Here is a 14,842-nt window from a genome sequence, read left to right on the forward strand (position 1 = left end):
GTTGCGCATTCCCGGTTCCTTTTTCAAAGCTCACCTGCACCCCATAAACGGTCGTTATCCAGGAAGTGGCTTCCTCTGGGACCCTAACACCTTGGGGCGACAGGAGGTTGCCTAGGGGGCCAGGTCCGAGACAGATATTTAATCCCCACCCCCTCCAATCATCATTTGCCTTGAAGGGCTCCTGCCCCGACCCGTGCCAAGCTGACAACCAGGGAAAAGAAAGGAAAAGAAGGGAAAGGAAAGCCAAGCCTGGGGCTAGTTGGAGGCTTCTCGCTCCTCGGCATGGTCTTGCATCCAGGCAGCGATCTGAGCAGCGTTTCCACCGAGCACCAGCAGCAGATGGAGATGGGCAGAAAAATCCTACTTCCACTAAGAGTTCACAGTATGAAGTGTAACCCAGAGCCGTGGCTCCCTCCACTTGCCAACTGCAGGAAAACCTTTGTTGTTTTTGCACAACAGATGCATTCAGAGCCCCCAGGAGCGTAAAACGCACTCGCTCTCATACTTCCCATCCTACCACAGCCAATGCTCCCAGGAACACATGTAACCAATGAGAGGAACAGGGTTTATTGTTTTCTCTTTTTAAATAACCGTTTCAAAATAATGATTCGCAGCCTGGGTTGTGCTCTCTGAGTCCCAATCTCTCAGTAGACGAGAGGCGGGAGGTACCGACAACCGCAGAGAAAGAGAAGCAAGCCTATATCCTCCCTGCCAGTGCAGAATCAGCTCAAAGAGACCATCATTATCATGAAAGCAGTGGATGCATACGGCCTGCAGACAGCAGCACCTTTTCCATTGCATATATAGGGATCCCTTTCAGTGCCGCACTATATTTTACTGCAGGATAAACACAAATGCCATTTAAGAGTTACTTGGTATCTCAAATAGCCCGGAAGATCCTTAGGTTAACTTGGAAGAGTGGAGATAGAGCCCGATGCCATAACTGGATACACCTGAAACATCTGTGTTTCGCTGTAATGTCAACAAGCCACTACAGGGATTTGTTATAATAAACAGCCTACGGTGAGCCCTTGCAAAAAGTCAGTTTGTTGCACTCAGCAGCTAATACAGAACTTGCCCTCATTTCCAATGAGATCCAAGCTCAGGGTCATTTACATGTTCCTATTATTCAACATTTCACACCTATATATAGCACAACCAGGCACACCTATCTTGCTTGGTTAGTCTCATGGAGGCCCTTCTCAGCTATAAAATGGGACAGTCTGTGGGCATGCACTTCAGTTAAGGAGAAGCCAACCTAGTTCTTTTTCAATAAAATTAAAAACGTAAGCTTTTCCTGGGTGAAGACTTTAGACAAGCAGGTGCAGCTGATGCTGGTTTGTGATGACAGCCTCCTTAATGGCAACCTCCATGCGATTGTACCAAGGCTGAATCTTGGTGTGAGTCATCATATCATCAAAGGCTTCCAACCCTTCCATGACCCGGAGAACTCCATACACTGCCTGTGCCAACAGAGGACAGAGTTTGGAAACTGAGATAAACAACAAACTCAAATCTGAAGTTCTCCACTCCTGACTAAGTGCAAGTGCTGGACAGCTGTTTCTCTGCCCTACAACCCATTCCAGCACTCCAATTAGCCAGGGTGATTGAGACAGTTGCACACATTACACAGGCACATAAGCAGCACACTCACAAAACAGGTACAGGGTTCAGGGTTTGATATCACTGAAGAATGACTAAAAGGCGGTGACATGGATACAGAGCTGACAGAAAAGCACCCAGTAGAATTTCTACCTACCTATGCAGACTTTGTTTCAAAGTAAAACAGAAGCCACTTTCATTTTAACGAGAGCTGGTGGTGCTGGACGAGATGATTTACGGTCCCAACCCTACAGTGTAATTTCTGTAAGGTAGCCCTGATGCCCCTGTGGAGTCCTATGCAAGTCAACGGGGCTCCAAGTTTCTGCTCGTTCATATCCAGCTGTAGCACTGGAAGCTTGCAGCGAACTGCTCCAGATAACTACCACCACCCTCCCCTGAGCAGTCTGCAAGATGCAAGCTTGGAGTATGTGGGCTGGTGGGCAGGCAACTAGCAGGAAACCAAGCTGCACACACAGACCCATGCTGACTGCATATTCTTGACCTCTCTTCATATGTGCAGTGGAATAAGTTCTCCCCCCACACGCATGACACAACTGTCAGGCAGACATCACAATTCCTATTACTCTTGTAATACTTCTCTGACATCTAGACCAAAAACAGAATGATTATACATAAAATACGTCACCCCAATAACCATTCCATGCGTATAGGTGGCTGGATGAGAATTATATGTAAATGAGCATACAGAAATCCATGGGCCTGATTAGTCTCTTACCAAGTCAGCAAGATTTGGCTGACTGCCTCCCATGAACAGTTGCTGTTCGCCAATAGCTTTTACCCAGTCGTCAGCTGCTTCATATAAATCTTCCCGAACATTATCCTGAAGATGATGTCTGTATGAAGAGACATTATACTGTTCTTTAACACGGTTATTTATTTCTGTTTCTTCCATCATTACTCTTCCCATGGATTAGGCTATACTAAAATGCAACATATTTAAGAAACTAAACAGAAAGGCCAGGTATCTTGCATTTCAAAGGTAAGCGGCTTAGTAGCCCACAAAGCAATAGTCCCTACTTGAACGACTGCAAATAATATGCAGAGTGGAGTAAATGGTTTAGAAGCTATTTGGTCTAGTGGTTAAAGAGCCAATATTCCAGATATCCAGAAAAGTAATTCTGGATGTCAAAAGACCTCATTGCATCTTGGTAATCTTAGTTATAGCACTGAAAAACTGGATTAAAAAGGGCATTTGTAAAAAGGGAAAATCCAAAGAAGGACAAATCCCAACATTCCCTTCATATAAGAATAGAAAAGTCTTTTATAGTCACTACAGCCATGGGAAAAATTTAATAGACCTACAGTGGAATGCCAATTCTAAAACGATCACCACTTCAAATTATTGTTCAGCTTAAAGGATCAAAAACTACTTCTGATTCCTATCCTATTTGTTGCACCATTCACCATAGGTGGAGGGAGAAAAAATGATGGGGGGGGGGGAATGAGCATGTGTGCATACAAATGCTTTCCCCCCCAACAGGCAAGTCTGTGGGGGAAGGGGTGGTGCAGATTGAGGCCTCAGGGATGAGGGAAGGAGGGAGCAGGGCACAGGCAGGAGCAGGGACTGGGGTGAGTGGGGCCCCAGCTGGGCCAGGTGGTGGGACAAGCAGGGGCCTGGGGAGCATGTGCCCCCCAATCTGTGTCCAGGGTGGAGGTGGGGTTTGAGCCCCGCTGCATCTGCCCCACGCCCCTGCCCGTCCAGTGGTGAGGTGCATATGGTATCATGTGGCTCTCAGAGCAGTGGGGCTCAAAGCCCAGCGCACAGCAGCAGCTGCCCCAACCCCAAACACGGATCATGGGGCATGTGCCCCCTGGGCTCCTGCTTGTCCCACCACCCAGCCTGGCTGGGGACCCACTCAACCCAGGCCCTGCCTGTGCCCCTCTCCCTCCCTCACTGCTGGGGCCTCGATCTGCACCCCCCCACCCCACGACGGTGAGGGAGGGAGTAGGGTTGCAGCAGGGAAGGCCCTGCACAGCTGGGACAAGGTGCCTGGTGCAGGGAGGGAGTCATAGCTTCTGCTGCTGCAGGCACCTTAGAAGGGCATAGGGGCATGTACCCCCAGATCTGCACAGAGCGGGGCAGGCTGCAGGCTGAGGCTGGGCCCGTGCCAGGCTCTTCCCAGAGCAGGAGGGAAGAGGCTGGGCTGTGCTTGAGGTGGATGGTAGCAGCACTGGGAGGTGGGGTTGGGGAGGCTACAGCAACTTTTGGGGTGGCTGCTGCCCTCCTGCCATAGCCCCACTCCCAGCACTGCTGCCACCCACCCAAGTGCAGCTTGGCCCAGCTCCCACTGGGAAGAGCTCAGCATAGCAGCTGCAGCCCTCTCGCCCCATGCAGATTCAGGAGCACACATGCCCTGTGCCTCCCCGGGTGCATGTAGCATCAGGAACTGCACTGCACCAACAAGACACTTGAGCCCCCTAAACGAGCCTCAGATACAACACTCAGCACTTATTCAAAGTGATCTTTGAAACAGAATTTGAGATCAGTTATTAACTGATATTTTGGCAGGAAATGGATACAAGGCAGAATGATTTCACATTTGAAATTCAGGCCTAATATAGTCAAACTCCAATAGGATGAAGAGGGAATCCCCCTCCTATGTGGTTGCCTCAGTGGTACCAACCTGCTCTTCAGCCTCTTGCCAATGAAGAACATGGCCAGCGCCCCCACGTATTTGGCAAAAAAACCTTCCATGGTACCAAACTTGCCCTCACGAACAATGTAATCAAAGGATGCCAGGGCCTCTCTTGGTGTGCGGTAAACATTGGGGGAGATGAGGTGAACAAGCCAGTCATCCACCCACTTTCGCCATTTAATTTCCTCCCTGTAAACATGCCAAGAAATTATTCTTAGTGAACAAGGTTAGACACATTGTGCTGTGGGAGCTGACACAGTTGGAATCCCAATGACCACAGCTGGAGCTTCTGCAAAAGATGAGTGCAACTGAGGTCCCAGCCAGCCTGCTCCATTTCTCCCTAAACTGAGGTCAGCAGGGATCCTCCGCATACCAAACTGCTCCATTTCCAAAATTAAATAAGAGGCGGCAAACTGCAGTTTTAAACTGTCTTTTGATTATTTACATCAGACTAGAGAGTCCAGGAGAAACTGACGTTCCACCCTCATGGAGCCTCCTGCAAATCTGCAGTGAAGGTCTTCCTCTGGCTAACTCAGAGCAACACAGACTTTAAGTCAGCCATGCCTATTCTCCTCAGAGGACAGCATGCAGGAAAAGAAACTGGAGCAATCTTTGAGGCTCTCTGCACCCCTGCACGTTAACATGCATACACTGATTATATTTTGCAAGTCATTTCAAACAAAGCCATTCCAGTGCTGCTGTGGTGCCTGTTCCATCAACAGCAGCATTAGGAGGATTCTATTCCTGTTCTCCCGGATGATGTGGGAGGGCCACTGTGAATCAGATTAAAAGCTCCAAGCCCAAAGGGGATGCTTACACTAGCATTTCTTTGGTGGAATACACCTGCTGAGTCTCAGTTTCATCCAGCATGAGCCAGTACTTGTTCCCATACTCAGTCACCTCCTTGCCCTGCTCATTCACACTTTTCATAGCAGGATAAAATGTCACAATCTCTTCTAAGCTCTTCTTCCTGCGGGCAGAAATACAGTCAGATTCTGCTGTACCAGCTGAAAAACAGCTCCTATTGAACCCTCTCTTTGGTGCAACAAAATAACAACTGTTTTGACAATACAGACTCTGATGTAAACATGTATCCCTATGAGGCTCAGAAACTTCCAGTCTAAGGGGCTTCTATGTCCTGTTTGTATTTTCTCTTTTACTATTTCCGTTCCACCATGAAGTGCAGTTACAATCAATGTGGTTCCAGACCCCAAGATAGCCTGCTGGTGTCAATGGTGCTGTGAAAAGGCTACAAGTGGGGAAGGGCAATCTGGAGTGAAATCTACCTCACCCAATATCTTGACACCAGGCTACTAGATTTCAAGTTTAAAATCTTCTTTGTGCAAAGGAAGAATTCTACAGGAAAAAAAAGGTCGTGCTAAAATACAAGAGCTATCCTGACATATATTGATGCATGTATGTGCATTATATACTCATATATATCCAGGGTTTACCTAGCTCACCAAAGGCTGGCTTTATCAGACATGTCTGTCTAGAGCCACAGAGTTTTGGGGGTAACAAGATATTGAACAACCAAATGGCTGATGGGGCAATTCTTTTTCTAGTTTGTATAGGACAGTTCACACAACTCCACTCTCATGACTCAGCTTTCTTACCTGGAAACGAGATAAGTCTTTATTGCACTGATGATCACTGAAGAGTCATTCAGTTGCTGCAAAACAGAATTAAAACCACCATTATGGAGAAGTTGATGGAGTTAAGGAGGAAGAACACATAAGAGGGTTTACCAACTCAACCCCCCTTCTAATCTTCAAGTTCCCTCTCCCCTGAATGGTTTATTCCCAAAGACACGTCTGTGCTCCCAACATTGTCACTGCCCCTGGTATCTACCACGTTAATTGCTCTGGAGAGGTCTATGATGGAAACCAAAGATGACTTCTCATTCGAAAGCTGAGACTAATGACTATGAAGTACAAACGCAACTTGAGTAAGTTTCAATTTGAGTTGTCATCATCACCAGAATAAATACAGCCTTGTGAAAAGACACAGCAGGGGCTGAAATCCTGCATGTCCTTAAGCCTAATTCTTCCCCTGCATAATAAAGGCAGTTCCCATTGACTTCAGTACAACATACCCATTTTCTGCATAGGGGTGGGAGCAAAAATTCTATTGGACTTTACAGTCTTACCTTCCTTTACGCTTACTTTGTGATCCTTAAGAAACAGCAGCGATCGTCATTGCTGGGAAAAACTGGGCCATGAGGGGGTGGGGGAAGGGGCAGGGCAGGAGGGATCTCAGGATAATATGTGAGACTAAGGAAGTGGTAGCTGAAGCTACAGTCATAAAAAGAGCAATAAAAGATTCTAAGCTGCTTTGGAAATAGAGAATCACCATGTGAGCCCTGCCTGTGCTCAGCTAGTGACCCAATGCTGGAGGGAACTTCAGAATCAGGTACTGGAAGAGCCAAGCACTGGGCACACAAGAGACTCACCAGAGAGTTTCCAGTGTTGGCAAGAAGAATGGGCACCTTCCTGTAGGAGGAGAATTTGATCTCCTTCCTCATTACTGGGTTCACCTCCACAATTTCATAGGGCAGCCCATGATAATCGAGGAAAGCTCGGACCTTACTGCAGAACGGGCAAGTTTTGTACTGGTAGAGAGTCAGCTGCAGACTACCTTCAGGAAGCTGTGAGGAAAGGAAGATGATAGAAGATTATTTATTCAACTTACATATCATTTTCACGTACTGTATTTGTGTTGGGCCGAGATCTGGCATTCGGATTCCTAACCTGATCATCAACATCACAGCTCACAGCTTCTGGTTAACTCATGTTTTGTCCAATGGCATGACAAAGATTCAGCTTTCATGCTTAAAGGATATCTATTTTTCTAAATTTCCCTTTGTCTTGACCCTATATTTCCAAACTCCTAAGAATATAAGGCTTTGTCTAGGGAGCTTTCTCCCCAAGAATGACACAACACTGACACGCACTTCTACCACAGTAAATCAGGCAAATTAACAAATGAAAACCACTCAACTCTGGAACAAATTAATCTAACAGAACAAGACCCAACAGTAAAAATAATATGATCCAAGAAAAACTGAAAACTAATGAAATCTATTGAGGACTTTTCTACTGATTTTAGAAGGGTGTTCACATACTATAGTAATGAGCAATAGTATTCAAATTACGAGGAAGATAGGAAAAAAAAAGATCTAGTGGGCTATTCCAGGAAGCAATGACTTCTTATATAAGCTGAGAGTTCATAGGCACAAGACCTGGTGTTGCAGGCACGCCTGACATTCAATGAGAGCGCTAGGTGCAGACAGGATGAAGCATCGAGCCCACAATATTAGACAAAACACACTTCTACCACAGCAGCATGAATGTGCCTTGATGATTATTCATACACTGTCAAACAACTGCCTTATTTCAGCCTGTATCTGTTCACCTGCTTACATAACCCTCGGGGTGGGCAGGTCTGCAAGAACTAATTAGCTGACAGAAGACACTTTGTCCCAGCACGGCAGCGCTGCTCTTCCTGTCCCTCTGCAATCACATTCTTTTTATTCATACAAATAGAAGGAATGTGCTCATTCACTCAAAGAGAACAATGTTTAGGGCTTGTTTTTAACATCGAAGTTATTTCCTTCCAAAATCCAGTAGCAAACTGGGGATTGTTATTTGCATAACTGTTAGAAATGCTTTTCCAACACGATTTGAGTCTTTTTTAAAACAGGTCTGCAAGTCCAAATGCGGCAGCATCAAGCTAGTAGTGCCTCAGAACAACAAAGTAGAAAGCAAACAGAAACAAAAGCAAAATGGAGATGCCCGATTTCTTCCCACCAAGTTGACTAAATCTGCAAGTTTTCATTTGAATAAAGTAAAAGAGTTACTAGTCATGCCATTGAGCCTTTTTTTTATTATTATTATTATTAACATTTTTACCCCCATGCCATCCCTTTTATTCTCTCCTAAAGCAGGACCCTGCTGTGGGAATCATTAAAGAGCGGATTTGTTTTCAAACAAACCCGTCTATCAGGGACAACCAGCGCAGCTATAAGACGTGGGAAAAGGGTGTCCCTGAGCATCTGAGGGGTTCAGCTACAGGACACAACAGAGGGGCAACACTATATTCAACATTTTCTGTGGAAAATATAAAAGGACGGATGGAAAAAAAAATAAGTCAATCAAATCTGGGCTGGGAAAAGGGTTCCCGGCCTCAACATTTTGCCACGGGCATGAATGACCCAGATTTCCGAGCCCTAGGGGGACGTAGCAATGCAGGTGAGGCTGGGAGGCTGCAGACACATTTCCACCGGGGCCCGGGCCGGGAGGGGAGGTACCTGGGCGGGCTCCTGCTTTGCAAGGTGCTCCCGGGTCTTCAAGCGATGCTGGAGGGTTTGGTAGAGGCCGAAGCCGCCCCCTAAGGCAAAAGCAGTCCCCGCCAGCAGGCGGCCCCGTGTGGCCGGGCCCGCGCCGGGGGGGACGCAGTAGGCCCTGCCCGGGGCCCGCAGGAGCCCCGGGGCCGCCGCCCGCGCCCGCCACGTGAGCGGCCGCACGCACCGCCAGCCGCAGCCGGCAGCTGCCATCTTCACCTGCAAAAAGCGGCGCGGGCGGGCCCCGAAACCGAAGAGACTTTAGAGACAGCGCCATCTGCCGGGAGCTGTTGAAATAGCCCCGCCAGGCCCCGGCGTCCGGTGCGTCCGCCCGTCTTCGACCCGCGAAAAGGTTGGGGGGAAACCGCTCCTTGCAAGCTTTCGGGCACCGACGCCCTTCTTCAGGCATAGGGAGAGGCACCTGCAATGCCTGACGAAGGGTGTGTGCGCCCGAAAGCTTGCAACGAAAGGAGTTTTTTTTTGTTTTTTTTGCAAAAATCTTGTTGGTCTGATAAAAGAGATCCTCTCGTCTAGTACGCGTCTGGACCAATACGGCTACAACCTAGATGCCTGACACCTGGAAGAAAACGAGTTTTAGCTGGTTTTGAAAAATGAAATCTTCATATTTTCCAAAAGCGGGAAGCAACTGTGACCAGGTGAAGCCTGAGATCCTGCCTTTGTTTCAAGGTAACAGATCCTCACGGGATCCTCACAGGAGGTGCGAGGCTCCACACCAGCTAAGTTGGTCTAATAAAAGATCAGGTTCACCCAAAAAGCCTCGTCTGTCCAGACCAGCGATGAACTGCCTGCCCAGAGGAGTTGTCCATCTATTGACTCCATGAACACCTATGAAATATGAACTTTTCTTTCTACTTAGGAGGACGTTTACAATCTTTTCTCCCGTGCCCAGTGAAAGGTGCTTGTGCCCGAAAGCTTGCAATTAAAGAAACTTTTTTGCAAAAATCTTGGTCTAATAAAACATATCACCCGTCCTATGAGTCCTGATTGCCCGAAGAAGGGCGTCTGTGCCCAAAAGCTTGCAAAGAGCAACTGGTTGAATACAAGATGACACATTTACCCCAAGAACCTGGCCTGCCTCTGAGTGGACGGACATGAATAAAACATCCTTTGCAGGCAGCAGAGCAATTGTTTACATGGAAAACAAAGGTCAAGATGGTGGTTGTGAATATTTAGTGAGGTTTTTTCCCCCAGTTTTGAAGAAAAGTATACTCATCTCCACCCTCTGCTGTGACTGCACTGCTCATCTAATCCTCCCCTCTGCTTTATGAATCCACCTGGAGATGGAAAGGAGAAAGCTGCACTTCTGGAAAGGAGGGCAGCCCCCTTCTTTCCATCTCCATGTGGTTTCATGCCCCCCCATTCCCCACCTCGAGTGCTAGGCTGGTGCAAAGTACTGGCCCAGATTTCTCGGCTTGTGCTGTGATTGCATCTTGATGAAGTACAGAGGTCCTACAGTCTACTGCTTATAAACGAGGAGTGGATAATAGCCGTTTGCACTTCTACAGCAGCCCTCGTCCAAGGCTCTCAGAGATTAACCCAGATATTCCAGTCCTCTGTGAAGCCGCAGGTGCTGCACAAGGGCTGCCCAGGGCGGCTGTGGGGGTGCCGGGGTGCTGGGTTGGTCTAAGGACGCGGGCAGAGGAGACTCTTTGGGTGAATCCGAGCTCTTCGATTAGAGCCACACGAATCACTGGGAAACTTCTCGGTAGCAAGCTGTCAGGTTCAAACCCGACAGCTTGCTAAGAAGCATTTTTCCAAGGATTGGAGCGGGTCTTACCCGAAGACCCTGTCTGCCGGGGAAGCGGGGGACTCCCCAGGGCTGGAAGTGTTCAAGAAGAGGCGGGACAGCCACTAGCCAGTGGTGATGGACACTTTCCTGCCTGGTGCAGGCGGCTGGACCCGCTGATCTTCCCACGCCCCTTCCTGCCCCGCAATCTGCGGCTCTCCGGAGGCGCAGGGACGCCCACATTGCACCTCCCGCGCTTCTTTGCTGATCGCACCTAGGCCTCTCCCCGGGACAGGAGACCCAAAAACCCGCCCGCCCACAACTCGCCAGCTCCACTCCCTGCCAACCACTTTACTTCCGGGGCGGGGCCGCGCTGACCACAAGCCCCGCCCCCACCACGTGACCCCCCCCCGCCGGCGCCTCGGCCGCTATCGCTCCGCCCCCTTCCGGGTCAAGATGGCTCCGCCCCTCGCCGGTAGGGGGCGGGGCTTGGCGGCTTTCGTTGCGGGCGCAGCATGTCGGGGCCGAACGGGGAGCCGCACGTGGCGGGCGGCGCGGGGCCGGGCGAGGATGGCGGCGAGGACAGCTTCGGGGAGGAAGGTGAGCGGCGCCCGGGCAGAGCCGGCTCTGCTTGGCCCAAGGCAAAACGGCCACGCAGTGCGCCCGCCTCCGGGGAGACGGGGGTTTGCTGCGGGGGTTGGGGCCAGGCCACGGTTGTGGGAAGCCCTGCGCCTGCCTGTCCCTGAGGCGAGGGCGAGCTCTGCCTGGGCCAGCGGTGCAAGATCTGGATGCCGAGCGCTCTTCCTCAGGGCTCTTTGTAGTGCCTTGCACTGGGGATCGTGGCCAACCTTACCCGCCTGCATCCTTGGCCCAATCAGAAATCCTCGCCTCTGGAGGGTCAGGGCTGCATCACTGTTGTGCTGCCATATAAGCGAGTGGAAATTCCTTCCTCCTCCTTTGTCAGGCTGCAATAGTTTGTTCAGAAGGAATTGCAATTAAAGGCATTTTTTTTGCAAAAATCTTGTTGGTCTAATAAATCATCTCTACTGCGAGTCCTGGTTGCCTTGTTCAGAACACACCCCAGACTGTACTGGGTTTGCCTCTGCATGCCTCCCCACTGCTTTGGGCCATGTCCTCTTTGCTGCTCCAGCTGAGTAAACTAGACCCGTGCCAGTGGGATACAGGCTGTGGCACCCCTCAATGCTCCTTGCAGCTTTTTCAGCTGTGCACCAGCCAGGGAATCGAGTTCAGCTTCAGCACCTGCTCTTGCTTGCTTGGTAGACCTGTAGGATCTCAAGAGAGTTTGGACTTTTCTACAGCTCCTTCCTAAGATCTCTTGAAGCTTTCTGTATCTGTATAGTTCTAGGTCTTGTCAAGGCATTTGTTCCAAAGTATATCATTGCCAGTGGAGACTCATTAGATGACTTCATAGTTCTGTTAAATCTTGCAGTTTTTTGTGTGTTGGCTATCCAGAAACAACACACAGTTCTGTTGTCCCTTGCTGACACCTTAGTATGCTCTTCTCTAGTGGAGTTGCCAGTGGCTACTGTCTGCATTCATTGGTCCAGTGGCTGAACCTCCCCTGCTACAGCTTGTGTCATACCAGGAACTCCTGGTATATTCCCCTTGTGGCTTCATGTTGCATTTCTGCAGACATTCAGCAGCTGATTTGCTGAGTACCTGATAACACCTGTGGTGTTCCTTGCTGGGTTGAACATCTGCCTCTCCTTCCTTGCTTATTTGCAGAGTTTTTCTGCCTTTTTGGGGGTCTCCACTCTCTGGTTTTCTTTATGCCACAAGGGGAAGAGCAATGCAGCAACATCTATCAGTTGTCCAAAAAGCCTTTGCTTTCTCAGAGGCTGTGCTGAAACTTGCACTTCTAAACTGCTCCTCTGCCCATAGCTCAGAGGAGAATGCAGCACCCAGGGATTAACGGTGGTTCTGTTCAGGGGACCCAGCCATAAGGCCGGTACTGATTTAAAAATAGACTTGTCTCATCTGGCTGGCTGATGAGCCCATAGCCTGGGCACATGACATAAACTGACCAGATGAACCCAGTGCACCAGTTGCTAGTTCCTTTTACTTCCAAGCACAGGATCCTCTGTAACTGCCCTGTGTATTGCTCCTGTTCCCCTATTGAATGGTGGCTGCATGAGCTCTGGTGGGAGAGGAGGGCTGCTGACACAGGCCCTGATGTCTCATGAGGTCAGAGGATGAAACATCCTGACAGCTTCAAAACAGTACTGTCCTGGGCCAAGGGTGGGTCACTTGAATGGGAATACAATGAAACTGTTTAGATCATGTCAAGTCAAAGTTGCTTGCTTCAATGCCACACCTAAAATGGAAATATGGTCAGGAATCTTGGTATGGCAGCACATGGTGCAGGCCTGAAGCTTTAGTGAGGATAGGGCTGTGCCCCAAGCATTTCATAGTGGTAATGACTGTGCAGGTGTGTTGCTTCAGGTAACATGAAGGATGTCTCCAAGTGAAAGTTGATCTAATTCTGTTATAAAATTCAATCATACTTGAGTGGAATGAGCATTTCATCTTGTCCTTTGAACGAGGACCTAGGCTGGGGAACCAGCTTGAGCCTTGCCATCAGGTCAGTTTGTGCCAACTGTGTGGCATGCTACTTTGATCCTGCACAGCTGGTTTAGACTAGATTTTCTCTTCTCATGTGGGGTCTTAAATGGTCAAACGAGACCAGCATGGTCTCAGCAAATGGGTTAACAGCTTGGGGTGGATGAATCAGCGTGCCTCCAGTTTTATTGCTCCTGGGATGTTGAGATGTTTCCATTTGGCCCTTGAAATGGGATTCCCCCCTGCCTCAACCATGAGAGATGCTGTGATGTTGTAGCAGTTTAACCCAGGCCAGACCCTTAAGTGACAGGTCCCAGATTAAACACCCTGAAGATGCAAGTCCTCCAGGCAGTGTAAGCTCTTCTGCAGTACCCTGCCACACTGTCCATGCCCTGAGCAGACAAACCTACCACAGAAGTTTAAATAGGTTAATTTAGCCCTGAGATCAGTTCAGATTTCCTGCATTTTTAGATTGCCAATTCCTTGGGAACAGGCCTGAACCCAACAACTTGCATGCAGTTCAGGTTAGATGGCCACTCCCAGGCTGTGCTGTTGCACAGAGGTAAAAAACCCTATGTCACATCACCAGGTGCCCAAACCACCATGTCCTATTGACTGTCCAAACCACATCTATGTGATGAGATGCAGTTGCATTTTACCTATACATGCTGCCTTGTGTATTCTGGGCACATCTACTCCGCCTCTTCAGTCCAGTAGGGACCACACTGCTAGAACTCTTACAGAAGTTGAAATTGTTCTGCTCTTTCCCCCTAGAATATGCAGCAATAAACTCCATGCTGGACCAGATCAACTCCTGTCTGGATCACTTGGAGGAGAAGAATGATTACCTCCACGCCCGCCTGAAGGAGCTGCTGGAATCCAACCGGCAGACACGTCTGGAGTTTCAGCAGCAGCTGAGTGAGGAGCAGGACAGGCAAACTGACATGCAGGGACCAGAGCCAACCAGCTAGTTCCATCAGTTTGTGCACAAACCGTGTCTCCTGGTTGATACTTCCCCAGGGACTTCCACTCCTTGGTTTAAATGTAAACTTGAATAGAAAAGGCACATCCTGCTTGCTGTGTCCCCTCTAGTGGTTTAATTTTCTGCCCTTTCTGTATATTTATGTGTTTTCTCTTTAAGTGGTGTGACTTGTACTACATAGGTAAAAAAGAGTAGGTGTGGGGGAAGTTGATCCTTCAACATGCCATTTAACTCCAGCATGGAGCCACCAGTGTCTCCACTGGAACTAGCCCATGGGAAGTCTTGTTGTTCATGTCACAGGCCATGTGAAATGGAGTCGGCTGTCCTGCACAGCTGAAACTGCTTGGGGAGGGTGTCTATACCTGTATCTTCTAGCCTGTCTTTCCTCCTAACATGGGAATTGTAAGGTGTACAGTGCTGGCACTCTTCTAGCAAACAGTGGTGCTGTCCCAGCCGCAGTTTTGTTCCTAGCTTTAATCCTGGGCAAGATGACATGCTTCTGCCAGAGGCTAGTGTCCCAGTCAGTCTCCTGCCCTGTTCCATTCTAATTCACTTTGTCAGTTCTATACAAGCTCTGATTGAGAGGCTGGTTAACTTCCTAGAGCACAAGATTGGCCACCTGGACTCCCTCTTCCAAGAAGATGTAAATGGGAGCTTATCGTGACTTGTTTCTAGCTCTTATTGATACAGCCTGGTGCCAGCATTATGAAGCAGTTGTTCGTATTTCACTACTGGATTTTTTTTGTACAGCTTAAAGTTTTGGAACATTCAGAGGAACTATTTATAAGATAGATTGTTTTATTAAAATTGCCTTGAGCCTAACCACACTGGGAAGTCTCTTCTGAGGTTTGCTTTCTGCATCCTGTACTAGTAACTGAGCCTGTGTTCTAACCTGTATCCTGACCCTAGAAAGTGTTGGCTTGAGGCAGTAG

General features: G+C 48.8%; 2 protein-coding genes across 2 annotated transcripts; one reads left to right on the top strand and one right to left on the bottom strand.

The window, feature by feature from the left end:
* Positions 1–551: 551 nt before the first annotated feature.
* Positions 552–8,841, bottom strand: PTGES2 (prostaglandin E synthase 2). Its single transcript, XM_090022677.1, has 7 exons — positions 8,569–8,841; positions 6,712–6,906; positions 5,876–5,931; positions 5,077–5,229; positions 4,248–4,448; positions 2,339–2,456; positions 552–1,463 (listed from the first exon to the last, which is right to left on the bottom strand). Exons 1-7 carry the CDS (start codon positions 8,812–8,814, stop codon positions 1,311–1,313), a joined length of 1,122 nt encoding a protein of 373 aa, XP_089878803.1. The 5' UTR covers positions 8,815–8,841; the 3' UTR covers positions 552–1,310.
* Positions 8,842–10,789: 1,948 nt separating this feature from the next.
* BBLN (bublin coiled coil protein) lies at positions 10,790–14,737 on the top strand. The gene is made up of 2 exons (XM_090022678.1): positions 10,790–10,948; positions 13,703–14,737. The coding sequence occupies exons 1-2, from the start codon at positions 10,864–10,866 to the stop codon at positions 13,897–13,899; spliced, it is 282 nt and encodes a 93-aa protein (XP_089878804.1). The 5' UTR covers positions 10,790–10,863; the 3' UTR covers positions 13,900–14,737.
* The last annotated feature ends 105 nt before the right edge of the window (positions 14,738–14,842 follow it).

Source organism: Crocodylus siamensis, chromosome 11 (genome assembly GCF_052110815.1).
Source record: "Crocodylus siamensis isolate JL-2025a chromosome 11, ASM5211081v1, whole genome shotgun sequence".
Lineage (NCBI taxonomy): Eukaryota > Metazoa > Chordata > Crocodylia > Crocodylidae > Crocodylus > Crocodylus siamensis.

Bases quoted from the DNA above. Each gene is read 5' to 3' on its own strand.
- PTGES2 (XM_090022677.1), bottom strand. From the start codon at position 8,814: ATGGCAGCTGCCGGCTGCGGCTGGCGGTGCGTGCGGCCGCTCACGTGG. The intron at 6,907-8,568 runs GTACCTCCCCTC...CTTTCCTCACAG, and splicing joins CAAAGCAGGAGCCCGCCCAG to CTTCCTGAAGGTAGTCTGCA. The intron at 4,449-5,076 runs GTAAGCATCCCC...GCATGTTTACAG, and splicing joins TCCACCAAAGAAATGCTAGT to GGAGGAAATTAAATGGCGAA.
- BBLN (XM_090022678.1), top strand. From the start codon at position 10,864: ATGTCGGGGCCGAACGGGGAGCCGCACGTGGCGGGCGGCGCGGGGCCG. The intron at 10,949-13,702 runs GTGAGCGGCGCC...CTTTCCCCCTAG, and splicing joins GGACAGCTTCGGGGAGGAAG to AATATGCAGCAATAAACTCC.